At 47.8% G+C, this 20830-nt stretch overlaps 7 protein-coding genes across 7 annotated transcripts; 6 read left to right on the top strand and 1 right to left on the bottom strand.

Moving 5' to 3' along the window:
- Positions 1-306: 306 nt before the first annotated feature.
- Positions 307-2920, top strand: EDB93DRAFT_1149865 (fungal-specific transcription factor domain-containing protein). The gene is made up of 5 exons (XM_041449649.1): positions 307-533; positions 617-718; positions 780-1023; positions 1075-1182; positions 1248-2920. The coding sequence occupies exons 1-5, from the start codon at positions 423-425 to the stop codon at positions 2525-2527; spliced, it is 1845 nt and encodes a 614-aa protein (XP_041307041.1). The 5' UTR covers positions 307-422; the 3' UTR covers positions 2528-2920.
- A 1452-nt stretch (positions 2921-4372) lies between these two features.
- Positions 4373-5233, top strand: EDB93DRAFT_1086681 (fungal-specific transcription factor domain-containing protein; the record flags this gene model as incomplete). The annotated part of the gene is made up of 1 exon (XM_041445986.1): positions 4373-5233. One exon carries the CDS (start codon positions 4373-4375, stop codon positions 5231-5233), a length of 861 nt encoding a protein of 286 aa, XP_041307040.1.
- A 630-nt stretch (positions 5234-5863) lies between these two features.
- Positions 5864-8563, top strand: EDB93DRAFT_1328879 (kinase-like domain-containing protein; the record flags this gene model as incomplete). Its single annotated transcript, XM_041455128.1, has 13 exons — positions 5864-6321; positions 6377-6418; positions 6468-6650; positions 6710-6740; positions 6791-6861; positions 6913-7131; positions 7180-7265; positions 7331-7482; positions 7534-7614; positions 7669-7866; positions 7916-7948; positions 8000-8107; positions 8166-8563. Exons 1-13 carry the CDS (start codon positions 5986-5988, stop codon positions 8561-8563), a joined length of 1938 nt encoding a protein of 645 aa, XP_041307039.1. The 5' UTR covers positions 5864-5985.
- A 1583-nt stretch (positions 8564-10146) lies between these two features.
- EDB93DRAFT_1286309 (fungal-specific transcription factor domain-containing protein) lies at positions 10147-12940 on the top strand (the record flags this gene model as incomplete). Its single annotated transcript, XM_041454507.1, is given in 8 exon segments — positions 10147-10723; positions 10782-10803; positions 10861-10959; positions 11010-11275; positions 11292-11607; positions 11655-12035; positions 12086-12590; positions 12639-12940. 8 exon segments carry the CDS (start codon positions 10506-10508, stop codon positions 12938-12940), a joined length of 2109 nt encoding a protein of 702 aa, XP_041307038.1. The 5' UTR covers positions 10147-10505.
- Positions 12941-13544: 604 nt separating this feature from the next.
- On the top strand, positions 13545-15854 carry EDB93DRAFT_486206 (armadillo-type protein). Its single transcript, XM_041456525.1, has 6 exons — positions 13545-13912; positions 13969-14438; positions 14497-14577; positions 14632-15238; positions 15295-15426; positions 15483-15854. Exons 1-6 carry the CDS (start codon positions 13661-13663, stop codon positions 15756-15758), a joined length of 1818 nt encoding a protein of 605 aa, XP_041307037.1. The 5' UTR covers positions 13545-13660; the 3' UTR covers positions 15759-15854.
- A 1091-nt stretch (positions 15855-16945) lies between these two features.
- EDB93DRAFT_1251094 (uncharacterized protein) lies at positions 16946-18324 on the top strand (the record flags this gene model as incomplete). The annotated part of the gene is made up of 9 exons (XM_041453115.1): positions 16946-17073; positions 17125-17282; positions 17333-17370; positions 17424-17614; positions 17668-17803; positions 17852-17883; positions 17960-17997; positions 18052-18067; positions 18126-18324. 9 exons carry the CDS (start codon positions 16946-16948, stop codon positions 18322-18324), a joined length of 936 nt encoding a protein of 311 aa, XP_041307036.1.
- Positions 18325-18551: 227 nt separating this feature from the next.
- Positions 18552-20019, bottom strand: EDB93DRAFT_485952 (uncharacterized protein). The gene is made up of 6 exons (XM_041456524.1): positions 19828-20019; positions 19647-19774; positions 19443-19600; positions 19355-19392; positions 19108-19298; positions 18552-19054 (listed from the first exon to the last, which is right to left on the bottom strand). Exons 1-6 carry the CDS (start codon positions 19885-19887, stop codon positions 18769-18771), a joined length of 861 nt encoding a protein of 286 aa, XP_041307035.1. The 5' UTR covers positions 19888-20019; the 3' UTR covers positions 18552-18768.
- Between the last annotated feature and the right edge of the window lie 811 nt (positions 20020-20830).

The following is a 20830-nucleotide window of genomic DNA, read 5'->3' as shown; positions in this document are numbered from 1 at the left end:
GGGGGGGATACACAAGCGTACATTGTCGTACACAAGCCGTACAGGAATGATGATCACCTAGCGCCTGGATTTGGAAGGCAGCGATGCAAGGGTGCCGTTTAACGCGCGGAAGCAAAAGCGCCCCTTGGCAAGTTCTCATGGTATGGGGGTGGATGTTTGGTAAGGAGAGACCCCGAAACTACCTTCTGTTCAACTCATATTAATAGATTTACTATTTTCCTTTTTTGGTTATTTTGACCATTCAAACAGGTGTTGTCGTTCCCCGTTCTCGTCGAACGTTATGCTACTACTTATACTCTCGTACATAGAATGCGTCCTGTGTCGCTTCCTCTTGTTTCTTTCTGTCTCGTTGTACATCATTTCTCTCCCTGTATCTTTCTTACCCCACACTCTCCCCTTATACCTCCATCTTCCTAATCATCATGCCCCCCGCACCAAAGTCTCCTACCCAGGCCAGACGGACCGGAGCGCCCAAGGCTAAAGGCGCTGTGCGCGCCAAGTCGGGTTGTTACACGTGCAGAATCCGTCGGAAGGTAGGTCCTCGCACGTCACTCCTTCGATCTTCGATCGTCGCTTCTTTGTCATCAGGCGCTCATTCCCCCCTCCCCCCTCCTAGAAATGCGACGAGCAGCCCAACCCAGAGGGCAGCTGCCAGACCTGCGTCCGTCTTCGTCTACAATGCCTCGGTTTTGGCGCAAAGCGTCCAGAATGGTTGCGTGTATGTCATTTTATTTATCATTCCCTTATCTTTTGATTTTTTCTCTCTCTATTCCCCATAGGCAAGCGACAAGGTCGTCGACCTACGAGAAAAAATTAAAAACTTTCTTGCTGCACAAGGAATGATTAAGGGGCATTCTGGTGCTGGGCCTCGTCCCAACGACCAGGAACCTTCTATACTATCACTTTCGGCGGACTATGCTTCCCCAAGCACGAGTCCGCAAACCCCGACCCTGTCGATCTCCAGCGATGAGCGACACCCGGGTATAGCCCGTAATGATTATCTTCGGGGGGATACTGATGCTCGTAAGACTCCTATCGTGGAATACCCTTGTTTGTTTTCTCATGTTATCGTAGGACTTCCGGTGATGCAGGACATTGATTCACCATTGGACACTCGAGAAAATTATCCTGGGGTTATGCTGCCTGCGTATCCTTCCACTACTTATAGCTTAGAACAATCATGTAAGACCCCGTATCGCTACTAAGTGTATGTATGTATCATAGTACTCAAGCCCTCCTTTTGGCAGGGACGCAATCAAACCTGCCTCGACCACACACCAGTGACTTCTCTCCAACGTACCATGCATGCTTCCCGGACGAAGACGAGAATAACGTTACCATACCCTCTGGATTACTCTTGCCCCAACACATCAACAACATCCAATACAACTGGTTTAACCTGAACATGCAACAAAACGCATCATTGCAGCACTATATGCAGCATGTTCTCCGTATCCAATATTTGCATGTCGACGGGTCGATTGATAAACTCATATGGAATCTCATACATTCCAGTGATTCAGCCAGAGAGGCTGCATGTTTGCTTGCGGATTTGCACCGCAAGAGCACCCAAGGTGCGATCGGCGCTACTGCACCAGCAGATCATGATGTGTACACGCGCATCCAAAGCGCACCAGTGACGGAAGGAGACGCTCTTGCAAGCCTTTGCATGGTCTCATATTTTCTCTTCTCTGGGGGACAAGGGCAATGGCAAGCGTTCCTCGACAGCGCTTGCGAATTTTCGATCAAAGTTCTCCAGCGGAAACATCATGCGCCAGACTGGGCGCTGAGCTTTTGCAGCGATAGCATGCGATTTATCATCAAGACGTCCATGTGGTTCGATGTCCTCGCCTCCGCGACGCTGATCCGGCGCCCCAAATTCCTTGATGTGCTCCGTTCTCTTTATGATCCCAACACGGCCGTTAATGATGGCAAGCCGGAGCTTTCCATGATGGGTGTCATGGGGTGCGAAAACCGGATCGTGCTCGCCCTCGCTGAAATTGCTGATCTCGCATGCTGGAAGGATGAATGCCGGCGTGCTGGTAGACTCAGCGTTCCTGAACTCGTCAGACGCGGACAAGCTATCGAAGCCATCCTGAAGCCTACCAGCGACCCTGATCACCTCTCTGAAAGCGAAAAGTCACGCCGACGGCGGCTCACATCTGATATCTTCCGCGCGTCTGCCCTTGTTTATCTCCATTCCGTCATCTCTGGTGATCACCCGCAATGCCCGGAGATCATGACGAACATCAAGGAGACGGTCAATTGTCTCAAGCGTGCTGAAGATGTGAGCACGCGGCAGGTTGTGCGCAGCGTGGTGTTCAGCATCTGCATATGTGGCTGCCTGACGGATAACGTTCAATATCGCCAATACTTTTTGCATCGCCTGCTGGAGCAGCAGACGGAGACGGTGGGGAATTGTACTGTGGTCGCTCAACTTATGAGAGAAGTTTGGAGCAGCCGAGAACGAGGAGAGCCCGTGGACTGGCGTGTCGTCATGCAACAATCCCAAATGCTTCTTGTCTAAAGGCTATATCCCTACGACACATGAATTTTTTTTTTTCCATTCATTGCTATCCCTCCATGATCTATTAAAAGTATTCGGCGCTCCCCTGGTGTGCAGCAGGACCGATTATTTCCTCAAGATCTTACATTTTCATACCACACAAGCTGTATATCACACTACAAGGAACATGCATCTGTGCCATACTACACACGACCATACAAATGCTATGTATTGTTTTTCTAGACATAGCCTCCTGGGGCCACCGCACGGCGCCGTTGGTCCCGGTGAGCCGAATTTAATTTGCTTATCATTTATTGTAATAGATTCCTCATTTGGCCTATATGCGCATGTAGTTTCAATTTTCAAATTGGAGGCCCTCTCTGAAATTCGGTCATCCGGTCATAACGTTCTCGAATTGACAGCTTGATCATCTTCTGCGCCGAGCTATTCGGAACATCATGGCCCATCAGAAGGTCTCATATAGATTGCTGTAGAGATCCCCTGATTGGGGCGGGATTCCTTTCCGGACCCTTCGACTTGTAAGAAAAAATATTCATTTGTTTGTACCTTGCGATATTAATCAATCTAGGGATCACTTACATAATTGAACTTTGCACCGACATAAAGACGTTCGCAGTAACGCCGACGCTGCGACCCTCCCTTGATAACGGGGCAGTGTCGACTATCTCTACTACCGGTGCGTGCACGGACCAGTCACGGGTCCATCATGCATCGGAGATTGCGTTCCACGGTGATAGGTTCGCCCTGCACCGTGTTATTGCTATTGTTCAATTCCAAACCTTCCTTTGACAAATGTCGAAGATTATACGGTCTGATGCGATAGGTGCCGAAGTAGTTCTCCAAGATGAAAAGTACATTTTTCTGTAGGTGAGTTCTTATTTCAACGTCAGCGAAGGTTAAATGTTAATTAAACGAATGTTTTTAACGTGATTGGTTGACATGCGACTTGTAAGGTGGGTAAAGGATTACTACAGTCGTGTATTCTTAGTGGGTCACCTGAGCTTTCGATAGCGTACACCTTGGGTCATCTGGCACCAGACCTGTCATGCGCCTTCAGGCCTTGTGGTGAGACTGACGTATGTTTTACATTGTCAATTCATAAGTTATCTCGATTATGTCAAGCAGCCTCGTTTTCTCCGACCTGCAAACAGACGATAGCCTACTTGTTTAAAGGGTCACAGCCTTTGCCTGATTTACACAGGCTTCAAAACGTCTAGTCACAGCTCAGCGATTTTTCGAACGTTCGATTCAAGTCTCCCTTATACCAAGTTCGGCTGCGGACCATGAACCCGGCCTGCTTAGAATGAGTGCAGAAGTGTCTTCACATCATGATAGCAGCGCCCAGGAATCGGTTATCATGTAAGCCCGCATCATTACCGGGTATATATAGTTAGTCCTTCTTTGGACAGGACTCTAATCACACGAATTATGCTGCCCCGACCTCACACCAGCGAATTATCGCCAATGTACAATGTACACTGGCCAGACGACAACGACTACACCGTCATACCCTCAGGATATCGCTTGCCCATCTCCGTTAACCCCCTCTATCAGAACTGGATCGACCTGAACGGCTACCAAAACTTATTATTGCATTATTATATGAAAAATGTTCTTCCCATCCAGTTCTCTCATGCCGATGGGTCTGTTGACGCCGTCGTCTGGAATCTCATAAATTCCAGTGATGCGGCCCGAGAGGCTGTTCTCCTATTTGCGGAATTGCACCGCAGGAGTTTTCAAGGTGGTTTGATTGGTTACAGTGCGCCTGAAGACCGTGATGTCCACAGACATATCCAAAGGGCCATAGAACCAGTTACGGAAGGAGATGCTTTTGCAAGTCTTTGCATGATCTCCTACCACCTCTTCTCCGGCAGCCAAGGGCAATGGCAAGCATTCCTCCATAGTGCTTGCCGATTTTCCCTCGCCTTCCTCGAGCGGAACCCCTCTTCGCCAGCCAGTGCACTGATATCCTGCACCGACAGTATGCGGTTTATAGTCAAGACGTCCATGTGGTACGATATCCTCGCCTCCGTGACTCTGATTCGTCGTCCCATGTTCAAAGTACTCCGAACTCTCTGTGATCCGTCTAGCACTGCCCTCGTCGACGGCAGGCAGGAGCTTTCAATGATAGGTGTTATGGGATGCGACACCCTCAACGTTATCGCCCTCGCTGAAATTGCTGATCTTGCACGCTGGAAAGAAGACCTCAAGTACACTGGTAGCCTTAGCGTTCCTGAACTCGTCAGACGCGGGCAGCGTATCGAAACCATACTGAAGACTACCAATGTCGATGATTACCTCCACCCTGCTGAAACAGAAAAATGTCGCCTACGGCGCCTCACCTCTGCCATATTCCGCACGTCTGCCCTTGTCTATCTCCATTCCGTTCTATCCGGGGACTACCCACTATGTCCAGAGATCATGAACTTCGTCACGGAGACAGTTGCGTGTCTCAGGCGTGCTGAAGACGTCAGCACATCGCGGCATGTCGTGCGCAGTATGGTGTTCAACATATGCGTCTGCGGCTGCTTGACGGATGACCCTCAATTCCGCGGTTACTTCCTGCAGCTTCTGCAAGAGCAGCAGATGCAAACAGCGGGGAATTGTGTTCTGGTCAGCGATCTCATGAGACGAGTATGGACGAACCGAGAAGGGGGGATGCCTGTGGATTGGCGCGTTGTCATGCGGGATATGCTTCTTGTTTAAAATACCATCTTACGACACATCCCCCCTCTTCGTTATTTGCTAATTATAAAGGTGTTCAACACGCCCGCTATATGCAGGCAACGGGTCAATTTTTTTTTCGGGAAGCTCTTTATTCTTATACCTTACGGGCTGCCATCGATATGCATACATACCTAGCGAATAATCTGTTGATCTATCTCTGATAATATTTATGTATGTGTGTATGTACGGCTAGAGATAGTGTTTCATTAAAAGAGGGACTCGGAAGTTATGATGACCCTAGAAGTATTACTAATACAACTCCTTCAACTCAGAGATGGCTCAGAGAGGGTTCCCCAGTGAGCCTCTCCAAGTATTAGGCTATGCTAAACAACTCCATGGACAATTTTCCGTCGTTCTTGAAAGCAGTTTCACCCTTGAGGCAGATTGTCCCAAAAAAAGAAAAAATAATTTGAAATCGGCAAAACGTCAAATCACGAATTTTCAACTTCCGACAACTGTGAGGGTTCTGCGAACGGCTGACCTTGATCGAAGAGTAATCGGATAATTCTGCTTATGGCATCACTTGGCATGATCACTTGCGCAGTGGCAGTGCAAAGCTTCGGCATAATCTGGCACATCCTGTGTCTGATTACATAACAACCTCGAGGCCTCAAGGCCTCATGCACATCACCATGCGCCACCCTTCCTATCGATAGACTACATTGGATACACAACCAGAGTTACCAGACTCTGGTCGTGCTTTTCCTTTGGGCACGGTTAAATCTTTCAGTATGACCGACCAGCATCGTCGCCGTTCTCTCCGTTCGACGGCGCAACGCCATCAACATCCATACCGTGACACCAGACCGCTTCGCGTGGCCCGTGAAAAATCAAATTTTGGAACGGACACTGGAGTTGAAGGTCCTCTGGCAGTAGATCAGCGAAGGTTTACTGGAACTCTCGAACCATCTACACTCACCACTCCCGATGTCGCTCCTTCGATCACTCCAATCTCCATCCCAGACTTAACTAGTCTTATCAAACGACGCAGCCAATACCCAATTTCCGGCGGCGCATATGGAGACGTTTACCATTGTACATACCACGGACCAGAGGGCGATGAAGAGGTTCGTGCGGATGTCACAGTTATTCTACGCTTACTAACCTAACACTCGCCCGCAGGTTGCCGTCAAAGCAATTCGACCACAATATTTTAACACCGAGGTAATGTTTTATCTGAGGAAACAGTCATATTCTCGTTAAGCTTTCTTAGATGTTTCGGAGAGAGCTTGGAATTTGGAAGAGGTTACGGCATTCTAATATTTTGAAATTCATGGGCACAACTTCGGACTTTGGTCCCTCAAAAGCTTTGGTTGCTCCGTGGATGAAAAATGGCACTTTGACATCGTTTCTCCGCGAGAACGAGTCCCTGAGGCTGCATGATCGTCTGCTTTTGGCGAGCACTTCAAATATGTTCCTATTTTGCACAGTCAAGTTCATTGTTTTGTGCACAAGCTTCGTGACGTTGCTGCTGGCCTCAATTATCGTGAGTGAAAACGTTCATGTCCAAAGAAAGTGAATAATTTTTTACATCAGTTCATACGTTTAGTTTGACAGAAGACGGACATACGGACTTGAACCCCATCGTTCATGGAGATCTCACTGGTGTAAGATCCATGATTTATTCTATCTCTCACATACTGATGATCGGTTGCAAGACCAATGTCCTGATCGATGGTGATAGAAAGGCGTATCTTGCAGATTTTGGCCTTTCCGGAACTTTTGAAAAGTTAGCCGGCATGACGTATCTCGCGAAAAGGAGCTGTCATCCAGGAGCAATGAGATGGACAGCTCCTGAGCTTCTCTCTGGAGAAGAATCAGCTTCAGCAGCTACCACTCGAAGTGATATGTACTCCTTTGGTAGTATCATGCTTCAAGTCAGTGGTGGTCCTCTTTCTAACTTAACTTACTAACTCGTTTTACAGGTTTTAACGGGAGATATTCCTTGGTGTCACTTGACCAAAGACAACGCAGTCGTGGCTGCAAGTCGCTTAATGGGAAATGCATCCTCGTCCGGATCACTATCTTGTCACTGCACCAGCAATGGAATTTCATGACCCGTTGCTGGTCTACTAGACCCATTGATCGTCCTCCTGCCGAGGAAGCAGTTCAATTTGTGAATAGCATTTTGTGCACGAGTCCGCAGACCTCGACCTCGTCGATCTCCAGCGATGAGCGACACCCGGTTATAGCCCGTGATGATTATCTTCGGGGGGATACTGATGCTCGTAAGACTCCTATCGTGGAATAACCTTGCTTGTTTTCTCACATTATCGTAGGACTTCCGGTGATGCAGGACATTGATTCACCATTGGACGATCAAGAAAATTATTCCACTATTTATGGCTTAGAACCATCATGTAAGACCTCGTATTGTTATGTATATCACGGTACTCTAAACACTCTTTTTCCAGGGATGTCATACGTTTTCCAAGACATACCCCCTGAATATCTCTTGCCCCAACACATTAACAACATCCAACACGACTGGTCTGAGGCGAATTTTGGTGTTGGGCCTCATTTCAATGACCAGGAACCTTCTGAAATATCACTTTCGGTGGACTATACTTCCCTAAGCACGATTGCGATAGACCATACTTCCAGAAACACGAGTTCGTCGAGCCAAACCTTGTCGATCACCAGCGATGAGCGACACCCGAGTATGGTCCAATATCTTCGGGAATACTGATGCTCGTAAGACTCCTATCGTGGAATAACCTTGTTTGTTTTCTCATGTTGTCGTAGGACTTCCGGTGATGCAGGACATTGATTCACCATTGGACACTCGAGAAAACTATCCTGGGGTTATGCTGCCTGCGTATCCTTCCACTACTTATAGCTTAGAACAATCATGTAAGACCTCGTATTGTTATTGTTATGTATGTCATAGTACTCAAACACTCTTTTCCAGGGACGCAATCAAACCTGCCTCGACCATACACCAGTGGCTTTTCTCCAACGTACCACGCACGCTTCGCGGACGAAGACAAGAATAACGTTACCATACCCTCTGGATATCGCTTGCCCCAACACATTAACAACGTCCAATACAACTGGTTTAACCTGAACATGCAACAAAACGCATCATTGCAGCACTATATGCAGCATGTTCTCCGTATCCAATATTTGCATGTCGACGGGTCGATTGATAAACTCATTTGGAATCTCATACATTCCAGTGATTCAGCCCGAGAGGCTGCATGTTTGCTTGCGGATTTGCACCGCAAGAGCACCCAAGGTGCGATTGGCGCTATTGCACCAGCGTTTCGGAACTCGTCAGACGCGGGCAAAATATCGAAACTATCCTGAAGCCTACCAGTGACCCTGATTATCTGCAGGGTGAAACAGAAAGGTCACGCCAACGGCGGCTCACAAATGGCATATTTCGCGCGTCTGCCATTGTTTGTCTCTATTCTGTCATCTCTGGGAATCACCCACAATGCCCGCGGGGATCATGACGAACATCAAAGAAACAGTCAATTGTCTCAAGCGTGCTGAAGGCGTGAGCGCACGGCAGGTTGTGCGCAGCGTTGTGTTCAGCACATGCATATGTGGCTGCCTGACGGATAACGTTCAATATCGCCAATACTTCCTCCAGCGCCTGCTGGAGCAGCAGACGGAGACAATGGGGAGTTGTGCTCGGGTCGCTCAACTTATGAGAAAAGTTTGGAGCAGCCGAGAACGAGGGGAGCCAGTGGACTATCGTGTCGTCATGCAACAATCGCGGATGCTTCTTGTCTAAGGGCTATCCTACAACACATGGACTTTTACTTTTTGGCTGTTCACTATTTGTTCGGCTCCCTCTTGTTGTGTGACGCGGCTGTTTATTTCCCGATGCTCTCCATTCTCCTACTCTACAAGCAGTAATCTATTTACGCCCTGGTGAACAAATCGCAGTGTGCTTGCACGACCTCCGAATGCTATGCATTGTTTTCTAGACACCCACCTCCACGGCCTCAAGGTTCAAGAGGCTGTCTCCTATCATTATTCAATACACCGGTATGTTTCTGATAGACCATCTCAGCACTGCCGCTCGTCCATTGGGAGCCGAATATGCTTAATCGTATTATCTTTCTTAGATCTGCACATGCAGTTTCAGACTGTTCTCCATTCGGTCACTAGTCCCGGGACTAGCCTGCAGCTGGCTTATGCTAACACTGTATCACAGACTGGTCAGTCATGGCATCCCACACTATTCGTTCACGATGAGCGAACTCCACGGAAGGTGATGCATCGTATGCTTTAGAGATATTGGTGATAAAGCTTTGGCACCGCCACTGAAATCTTATCGAGCTTGGAGGAACAACTCTAATTCTCGAGACACACCGGGGGGTGCTACAGCAAACGTCGCTATGACGGGGAATGCGATGCTCCGTGATGGCAGTATCCAAGACGCATCTACCATGCGGCAACGTCCTGGATTTGGTTCGGCGACGTTCCGGTGACTATTTACTACCGAAGGAGGGATCGTCGGAGATTCAGCGGGGGATTCCTTATATATCCGAGTGTCTGACTTGTGTGCCTGTAGGCCTAGCCCCTCAATTTACATTCTACTCGCGGAATCTTCTTGAATTCGAGAAGGCCAAGTGATTAATCGTATATTCATTCGACATGATCGGATCAACGCGTATTAGCTAATAAAATGTTTGAGGAGTAGTAAGCCTACACCACACCACTTTTCAAATAGTACGGATTGATCCTTTGATCTCGAATGGGAGGACACCCAAGGCACACTGATATACCAACTTGTTTTTCTCAGGTACCCCGAGACCACACGTATGTACACTTTTTGAGTTCAGCCCCCCCATGGAACTCGGAAATTATATAAGCAAAGTTTACCCTGCATGAGATTAGAAGTTTCAAAAATGTTTTCGTTATTGACTCGTGAGCCTGTTAACGAGACGAAAGATGCGTGGCGACCCCCAAGTCGCTTCATGTCGTCCACCGATGACCTCCAACCGACACTGGATCCCACCATAGCCCTTGCGGAGTTAATTCCTTAGAGACCAATCCATTGAATGAATCCAAATTTGTTTTGAGATACACTTCATGCTTCTTTAGGCCATAAACATCGCCGTCTTTTCGTGTGCGACAGAACCAAACATCACGCCGTCTTTTCTATTGCGAGTGAACCTCCGTCCGTCCGTCACCCGTCGGTAATTTCTGCAGGTGGCTGTAATCTGCTCTTAAAACATCTTCTCGAGATAAAATTATATTGCCCCATCATCACAACCCCCAAATCGTGGCGTGAATGTCAAACCAATACTGTAGTTCGTCAACCAGCGGCAGTCCATCCCCCTCCTCCGACACACCTTCCAACAATACATCTCCTCCCAACATCTCCATACCCCTCTGGCCATCCAAAGCATCGGATGGAACAGATTCGCAAAGCACCCATTCACGAGAAACCAAAAACAGAATGCCAATAGATTCACCTCGCGGAGCTTTGCCAGAGAGAGGGGGATGCTGGTGCGCATAACATCTCCATACACCATTCTATTTGCTGACACGTGCATTCCAATCGTAGGACATGTCGCCTGCGAAGAAAGGTGCGTTTGGACTAAAACAAAGCTGTGCATGCCTCTTGACAGTAGATGTTATAATAGAAATGCGACGAACAACGAGAAGGCAACTCCTGTTATACCTGTAAGCGCTTGAGAATAGATTGTCTCGGGTGGGGATCAAGACGCCCTGAATGGATGCGCGTGAGTACAGTTCGCGCCTCTCTTACCGCTATCCCCTTATCGTCCTACAGGACAAGAAAGCCGTAGAAGATTACAAAGCTGGCATCAAAGCGCAGCTAACACGGGCTGGCCTCATTCGCGGTCAGCCAAAATCCTCGATACTGCAAGCCAGTTCAGCGGGTCCATCATCTATGCCAGCTTCTTCATCATCTGTTTTCCCTTCGCGGCAGTTTCGAGGATCAACAAGTTCTTCAGGGTCTTCTCGAGTCAATGACTTGGGAATACCAGCGTATGCTGATCCGTTGGGCGACCAAACTGGGATGTCCGTCTTTAGTAGGTTTTTGTGGCCAGAGAAATCAACCCATGGCAATTGACACCACATCCCCAGGTTCAACACTAAACTCACCTCAGATCATTTCTGTCCCTCTGTACACGAGGGATGGGAGCTTTCAGCGTTCGAGCCACAATTCCCCCTTCAGCCATTCCGGCTCTCTTCCCTCAGATACATCGCCCCTGGCGGAAATGCACTTCGACAACGCCACTCAAAATCTGTATACTCCTCCGATGTCAGACGATGGCTTGCAAATGGAGCACATATATTACTTCGAGCATGTTCGGCAGTTGCAGTATGCATTTGCTGGCAATTCTGTAGCAAATACAACATATTCAGTAAGGCTTTCTCAAAAATTGATACCGTGTCGCTAACCATTATTCAGATTGTATTACAACACCCACAGGGCCCGGTCGCAAATGCTATTTCCGCGTTAGCATCATTGCACTTCAGTTTGATTCGCATCGCCCACGGTTTTGAAGCGCCAAACCCCACCCTGGAACATTCACCGGCAATCCGATTTTATGATAGTGCCCACCAACAGATTTATAGAAGCAAGCAGACAACGCTAAGCGAGTCCGATGCGAATGCAGCCATCCACATGTTGAGCTTCTCGCTCATGTCAGGTGGAGTGACTGATTGGCGCCCGATGTTGGATATTGCGAGCGAATGGCTTGTGAGGACGGGGATAACAACGAGCGACAACCCCAAGTTGATGATGATAAACATGAACGAGGCATCGCGACTGGCACTGAAAGCCACAATGGTGAGTTTTACAGGAATTACGCACAGACTAAGCTCACCTTAAGCACGCAGTGGTGCGATATCATGTCAACCCTAACTCTGAAAACAACGTCAAAGCATCTATCCTTCTACCGGCGACTGTTCCATAGAGGATCAGGTTACTGGGGTTTAACGCAGCAGGGCATCAGTGACGAGCCAGCCCTTCGTGTGGATAGCCTAACTGGTTGTCCAGACGAAGTACTTCTTGGTATCGTGGAGATAGCAACACTATTATGCTGGAAGATGCAAGAACTTCGTAATGGTTCTTTGAGCATGAGAGAGCTCATTCGGCGAGGGGATGTTATCGAGCGACACCTTCGTACCCAAACTGAGCCAGTGCTATCGGCAGAAGCGGATCAGACGCCATTACATCCTGAATTATCATCAATGGCTATAGAGAATGGCAATGTACAAAATTCACCTGCTGGACACGCGGGCACACCCCTTCCTGCGGATGACACTCGGAGGATAGTGGCTGATATCTTCCGAGAAGCAACTATCCTCTACCTACACACAGTGCTCAGTGAGCCTAATCCAGGTGCGTCGAAATTGATGCATGATTTTGCAATGCTCATGACTGTCACAGGAGTGCCCGAAATCCTGAATTCGATAGATATCATTGTACAATTATTGAACCGGCTTCCCGTGTCAAATATCGACCGCTGCCTAGTGTTCCCCATATATCTGGCGGGATGCCTCGTGGACGATCCCATGAAGCGCGAGTTTTTGAAAACACGGTTGCAAGGTCAACACAATGACTTTGGTAACATCAATCAGACTCTGCGAGTCATGCAAACTGCATGGCAAAAACGGGATAGTCAAGGAGGAACAGTCGAATGGCAAGACCTCCTCCATATCCAAGGGCGCTGTTCGGTCCTGCTAGTTTAAGTTCTGACAGATTTTCACTCTCCCAATGTACGATAACAACCTTTGATACCACACACCTAGTTATTTTAACGACATCACATCGGTCCTATGATACCATCCTACAGTATTTTGATTAACAACTTGTAGAGCTTTTGAATTTGAGGAATGTTAATTTGACTCACATTTCAACGTCCGGTCTCTAAGGGAGAACAATGTCCTGTTAACCAGTAGGATGGTCCAGAAAGACAAGGAGAACTTGCTGGGTAAAATGATATTTGTGCATGCAAGCAGAGAAATGCGTTTGGGTAGAGAGGGAAAGTTAGTTCTCGTCAAGGGCAAAGAGTGAAAGCTATATACCGAACAACCGGAAATTAGGATTTCCTATGTAGGGCATGGGCGCTCGTACACGTACCAATAAATATAGCAAGAACTTGCCTGGTATGCAGTGATACTGATGGCATTGTGAGAGCAACGTAGGAAGACTCGAGCGCCGGCGGAGATGAAAGACGCTCGAAAACTTGATGCATCACCGTTCCCAACGTATCGCTTCAAAAAAAGCTATAGCTATGGGCGTCGGCGCTCAAGTCAAAGCAAAAGCCAAATAGCAGAAAATAAATGCACGTGACAGTCGCGTCCAAAAAGACGAACCGTGTATTGTCACGTCACAGCCACCAACTTTACTTTGATTTCTACATTGACGACGACCAACGATTACGACACACGAATAAGCATCTTGCAGTCATGTTCAAGGCAATTTTACCTTCGTCCAAAAGAATATCTTCTTCAGAATTCACCATGGTCACGAGCCCTGGGGATCCACTTAGTGGAAAGGAGAATCTACCTGACAATAATGTTGCGACTCCTCCACTTACAAAATCAGGCAAAGGAACCCACAAGGGTAATTCGAAGCAAGAAAAATCGAAAACTGTTAAGGGCTCTCAGGACCTTGTGGTCGAGCCGGTGGTGATGAACCAGGCCTTTGACAAATTACTGGTAGGTCTGCGCAGTGATGACATCCATCGATGGTATCTAATAGCATATGCACACAGGACGAGCTACAGATTCCTTCTACTGTTCGAGTAAAGCTAGTTGGCATGGATGCAACTGTTAAAGCGGCCATGCTCAAATCATCACATGTCATAACATCAAACCCGACGTCTGGGTCACCGAGCACCCCGATGACGTTGAGAAAAGCCCGCAGTAGCGAATCTATGGGATCGCCTTTTCCGCCATCTATGAGCTATGACCAGATGCCTACGAAAGGCAGCTGGATATCTGGGCTCTCTGGAAAGAGTACAACGGATCTGCATGCACCGCTCGATGACCAGACGTTCTCTCGTGATCAGACTTCTCCGGTCATCCCAGGTGATCTCATCACGAGCAAATCCAAAGAGAAGAGCTTTGTGAAGAGCATAACTCCCGTCAAATTCTGCAGTATCTTAGCATCAACATCTAGCACCCAGCTAGAAGTAGAAATCGTCAAGAAACTCCGACTGCTCCTACGAAATGAGTCGGCGATGTAAGTGTTGGGCGATGTGAAGTTTTTGTGCTATGTTAGCTGATTGAAGTCTGACTAGTTGGTCGGAGGACTTCCTGAAATTGGGCGGCTACAATGCACTGCTTACGCGATTGAATGAAATACTCGAAGTCGAGTGGCGGTGAGTCAATACCTCCAGCTTCCAAATCACAGTCTCATTCATATTTTTATTCAGAGAAGAGCAACACGATGACCAGATATTATATGAATTGCTTCGATGCTTTAAGGCCCTGTCGACCTCTGAAATTGGTTGCTTTGCTCTGCGTAGCTCGTGCCCAACCCCGTTCGTGCAACTGGTCTCCTTGCTTTACTCTGACAAGAAGCCTGGAGACGTGGCAACGAGACAACTCATCGTCGAATTGTTGCTCATCTTGTTCGAGTTGTACCCTTCTTCATCGCTCCCATCCACTGGTAACCGCTCACGTCGCGAAGCTTGGGAACCCGAGGGCCGCTCATCCTCGAATCTCATCACCCTCCCAACACCACACAAGAATTTCTACTCATTGATCCGTGCTCTCCTTCTGACACCCGCGCCTCCTCCAACTGAATCACCTGCTTCACCTGTGTCACCCCATGCCTTTATTGAATCATTACATCGCCCAAGAATTTACAAAACTTACCTCCAGGAGCTTTCGGACGTTTGTAGAGATTACTTCTGGGTATTCTGTCACCCAAATAACACGGTCTGGAACCTGGCAGAGGTAGACGAGGGCAAGGTAGAGAAGCCCAAAGCACCTGGAGGCATGACCGGAGGTGTCGAATTTGAAGCTATGGGGTACTTTGTAAGTGGATGAAGTACACGATGGTTGAAGCTGGCTTACAATTCCTGTCCGAGCAGACGATGCACCTCAAACTTATCAACGCAATCGCCAAGTGCGCTCATGAACTTAATTTGTCCAAGGAACATGACATGTCTGCGCACCGCTTCCACTCTGACTTATTTGCTTCTGGATTTGAGCGCATCATTTTGGTGAGGTTAACCTGGCCTAATAGTGGAATGGCCATTCATTGTATTTGGTTTTATAGATATCACGCAAGACGTCTGTGACGTATTATCCGACGTTGCATCTCGAACTTTCCCGGTATATTGCTTGGGCGGGAGCTGCAAAATTCGAACTGCCATGGACTGTATCGCGGTTGATCGGTGCTCCGCCGTTGGCATTGGCCAAGCTGATTACTGGTCAACATCAGACACCAACGCGACAAGGTCAAATCTCACAGATTACACCAGCCAGGGTAACCCCTCCGGGCTTCATTGGGCTGCCGTCTCCTAAAAAGGTTGAACCTATCAAGTTTGAATAAATCCAAATCCTATGCGGGAAAGTCGGAAGCTTCGTAACAGCGGTGTATTTCGATCTTTTATCTTAAGGCTTTCATTTTGCTGTTGTACATTTAGCCATGCTTTTTGCTCATCTTGGAATAGGCGCACGGAACACAATAAATTAACATCGATGAAATGTTGACAAGGACTATGGGCTATTAAAGTCACGAACATGTATCAAGCTCATATGGTGTACAAATATAGGGTTGAAAGAGAAAAACTACACGTGCTCCTCATCACAGGGTACCAACTTGTGCAACGCTCTAACACCTCACTCCGCTTGCAATGCTGCTGCCTCCACTTAATGTCCCCCAAAAAGTCAAGAGCCCTCGTCATTGCCACCGAAAAACCTACCATTTGTTGGCGTTTCTGGTCCTTATCTTAAACTTCAAAACGATTGCACTCCGCATTGTTAAAGGGTGAGAGCTAAGGTAGCGCGAGCCTAGAGATACGCTAATAAGTATCATGTACTGTAGAATAGGAAGAATATGCGCACCTCAATCAAAGATGATTAAAGGTGGAAACGCTTAAACCACATCATGTTATTGACTCGTCGCTTGCTCAGTACCAGGTTTTTCGTACACACGCCACTGCACGTGACACCGGTACCAACGCAGATCACATCTTCCATTAAATCTTCGTCGAAAACCACCTACCAAGGTCGCGATTGACCGACAAGCTGTGTGAGACGAATACCATGGCCACAAAGCCAATATTCTTCGCGGGAAGTTCGAAGGCAGTTCCACTGCTTCAGAGCCCCGTCAGCGTACCAAATGTCCCGTCAAGGAGTCGGAAAATGCCATGACTGGTGTAATGCATTGCAGGACAGGACTGTCAGAAGGAAAGAGTCGGGCGAATTGACTAGCACTGACTGGTAGTGCTTCCATTCCTCTGACGTACAAATACAAGATCTTGCCGGCGGCCACGTGACAAACCACGCCTATCCAACGCGTATTTGCTCAGCTTATTAGTGGACCTACATAAAATCAGCAGATATGACGTCTATTGTAAGCCCTTTCTTCCAGTCATTTTACCCTTACACAAGAAACTCAAACATGGCATCGTTTTTTCGTCGTCCTCCCAATAATTCGTGGTCTGACCACCTACTTCTGAAAGTAAAGCAAATATATTGATGAAATATGACCATTTTTGACGTGCTCGCTTTTGGATGGCCAACATTGTTGGAGCGCTCTTTGTCGTGGGAGCAAATGGCTACACAGTCATTTCTCCTTTGGGCGTCTATTACACAGGGAAAGAGACATACTTTACCCCTGCTCCCTGCGCATACTTCCTTTGGTAAGAAACATGCACGCTTCATGTGTCAGGCGCTTACTGCCAAGCGGCCAGGCCTGTCATTCACCTGCTGATTCTTGGAACATGCACCTACCAGTTCTCCAGACGGGGTAAGGAGCTCATTATCGACACCATCGGCTGGCATCTCCCGCTTCTCGATTTTCTGAATGTCATGTACATTTATTCCTGGACCAATCAGGAGTACAAATATTGTCAGCCATCTTAATTTCTCAGTGGTACAATTTGCTGATGCGCATCATAGCTTTGGTTTTCATCATCTTCACTGGTTCAATTGTATCGGTAGGTCGTTATTTACTTCCCAGTCAAACGACACAGCTTATTCGTCTATTCAGAAAATTTACCGAGATGTGAAATTGAGCGCTGTATGCAACGTCTGCGACGAACTCTTCCTACATCTTCCGTTCTCCCTCTATTACGGCTGGACGACATGCTTGATCTTCACCACCGCCTTTGCAGCTTTTGGTGTGGATGCCGAAATCGAGCCGGCGAGGTTCTGGACCAAAGTTTTCGTCTTCCTTAGCCTGTAAGTCATACTTATTCACTTGATCTGGGTGGTATCTGATCCTGTGTTCTCAGGTTCACGCTCCAGGCCATTGCATTCGTCTGCCTCTATGCGTCCGCAGGGGCGATGTTCCTGCTTGTCTTGCAGTCCTCTGGTTCCTATGGGCTATCTTTATTCGCCAAACAGAAAGGTCGCCGTTTGTGCACTGGTGTGCGCTTGGAGTTGTTATTCTTGTCGCTGTGCTGATTCATCTACGAGCCATCGCTCATGTGCGTTCGAGAGGTGATCCGGTATCACTCCAATATATCATAGCTGTCATTGCATGTCACTCACCTGGTTACTATTTTTCTCTCTTTGTTACTTAAGGCAGTCACCTCAATCTCCTTACCAGTCACTTGATTGGGGTGAGCATATCATTCCAATTCTACAGTACATGATACTGATTAGCATATCTCTAGGCTCGCGCTACCTTAGGTTCGTACTATAGGAGTACGAGTCTCTTTACCATTGACTGAGACTCGCACTACCTTAGCTCTCACTCTTTAACAGGTTATGAGCCCTGGCTAAAGAATAGCGGCACACTCTTCTCAAACCATCCAATGCTTGCTGACAAGAATTTGGCACCTGCAGCACCGAGGAATACCATCACTCTTCCGCCGGCAAGCACTGTTGTGCAAGAAAAGGTCTTGACAAAAGCAGACTGGGACTATAGGTTAGATCTATACTTGTAAATCGACCCAAATTTTGCATGGTAGAATGTAAAATTTTGCAGCGCCCGGAACTGTCGGACTGATTTTGCCGGCGATGAATATCCAGTGGATAACTCATCAGACAGTTCAAGTTACCCACGGAATACTACTGTGCGGCGAAATCGGAAGCTTCGTGACAACGGTTTATTCGATCTTTATCTTAGGGCTTTCATTGTGCTGTTGTACATTTTAGCCATGCTTTTTGCTCATCTTGGAATAGGCGCACGGAACACGATAAATTAACATCGATGAAATGCTGACAAGGACTATGGGCTATTAAAGTCACGAACATGTATCAAGTTGAGTTCATATGGTGTACAAATATAGGGTTGAAAGAGAAAAAAACTACACGTGCTCCTCGTCACAGGGCACCAACTTGCGCAACGCCCTAACACCTCATTCCACTTGCAATGATGTTGCCTCCACTTAATGTCCTCCCAAAAGTCGAGAGCCCTCGTTGTCATTACCACCGAAAAACCTACCATTGTTGGCGTTTCTGGTCCTAATCTTAAACTCCAAACCGATTGCACTCCGCATGAGCCAGCACAACGACAGGATAGCAGCCCCAAGCGCACACCAGTGCACAAACGGCGACCTTTCCGTTTGGTGTACAAAGATAGCCCATATGAACCAGGAGACAGCAAGACAAGCAGGAAGCTCGCCCTCTGCGGACGCGAGCGCATAGGCGGATGCAATGGCCTGGAGCGTGAACCTGGGAATACAGGATCAGATACCACCCAGATCAAGTGAATAAGTATGACTTACAAGCTGAGGAAGACGAATACTTTGGTCCAGAACCTCTCTGGCTCGATTTCGGCATCCACACCAAAAGCCGCAAAGGCGGTGGTGAAGATCAAGCACGTCGTCCAGCCGTGATAGAGGGAGAACGGAAGATGCAGGAAGAGTTCGTCGCAGATATTGCGTACAGCGCTCAGTTTCACATCTCGGTAAATTTTCTAAATAGACAATTAAGCTGTGTCGTTCGACTAGGAAGTAGTAAATAACGACTTACCGATACGACTGAACAAGTGAAGATGATGAAAACCAAAGCTACGATGCACATCAGCAAATTGTACGAGTGAGAAATTAAGATGGCTGACAATATTTGTACTCCTGGTTCGTCCAGGAATAGATGTACATAGCATTCAGAAAATCGAGAAGCGGGAGATGCCAGCCGATGGTGTCGATAATGAGCTCCTTACCCCGTCCGGAGAACTGGTAGGTGCATGTTCCGAGGACTAGCAGGTGAATGACAGGCCTGTTGGCGGTAAGCGCCTGCCACGTGAAGCGTGCATGTTTCTCACCAAAGGAAGTATGCCCAGGGAGCAGGAGTAAAGTACGTCTCTTTCCCTGTGTAATAGACGTCCAAAGGAGAAATGACTGTGTAGCCATTTGCTCCCATGACAAAGAGCGCTCCAACAATGTTGGCCATCTAAAAGCGAGCACATCAAAAATGGTCACATTCCATCAATATATTTGCTTTACTTTCAAAAGTATGTGGTCAGACCATGAATTATTGGGAGGACGACGAAAAAACGATGCCATGTTTGAGTTTCTGGTGTAAAGGAAAAAGAACTGGAAGAAAGGGCTTACAATGAGGCGTCAGATCTGCTGACTTTATGTAGGTTCACCAATAAGCTGAGCAAACACGCGTCAGAAACGCGTTGGATGGGCGTGGTTTGTCACGTGGCCGCCGGCAAGATCTTTGTCTCTGTACGTCAGAGGAATGGAAGCACCACTAGTCAGTGCTAGTCGATTCGCCTGACTCTTCCTTCTGACAGCCCTGTCCTGCAATGCATTACACCGGTTATGGCATTTCAAAACTCATTGACGGGACATTTGGCACGCCGACGGGGCTCTGAAGCAGTGGAACTGCCTTCGAGCTTCCTGCGAGGAGTATTGGCTTTGTGGCCATGGTATTCGTCTCACACAGCTTGTCGATCGATCGCGACCTTGGTAGGTGGTGTTCGACGAAGATTTGATGGAAGACATGATCTGGCGTTGGTACCGGTGTCACGTGCAGTGGCGTAATAAATGTGTATGAAAAAACCTGGCGACGAACGACTGAGCAAGCGACGAGTCAATGACATGATGTGTTTTTAGGCGTTTCCACCTTTAATCATCTCGTTCTGCAGGTTTCTCTGACCGCGTATCAGATCTAGGCAGAACTGGCTGTTCCATTCATGTCCTCTATCTCTCAAGTGAGTTGACAGAAGTCCTGGCATCTGCCAATCTTGCAGCCCCGATAGCAGAGTCAAAGTTGGGTCTTGCGCAAGAAGGGGTACACTACGCCAACGTGTAGCTCCATCGTGGACTTTAGCCGATATTTTGAGGGCCGTTGACCCTAATGTCCAAATCGATGATGTTGAGGGGTGGGGGGCGCTACGAGATTAAGGCATCTACCTCGAGGGCAGGTCACGTTGTAGCATTCATTTAGATGAGGTACAAGGCTACAAGCTAACCTTCCGGTTCCGCCGTTGGACCAGAA

Source organism: Suillus bovinus (genome assembly GCF_016758785.1).
Source record: "Suillus bovinus strain UH-Sbo-P2 chromosome Unknown EDB93scaffold_33, whole genome shotgun sequence".
NCBI classification, from domain to species: domain Eukaryota; kingdom Fungi; phylum Basidiomycota; class Agaricomycetes; order Boletales; family Suillaceae; genus Suillus; species Suillus bovinus.
This window is presented reverse-complemented; position numbering and strand designations above follow the sequence as displayed.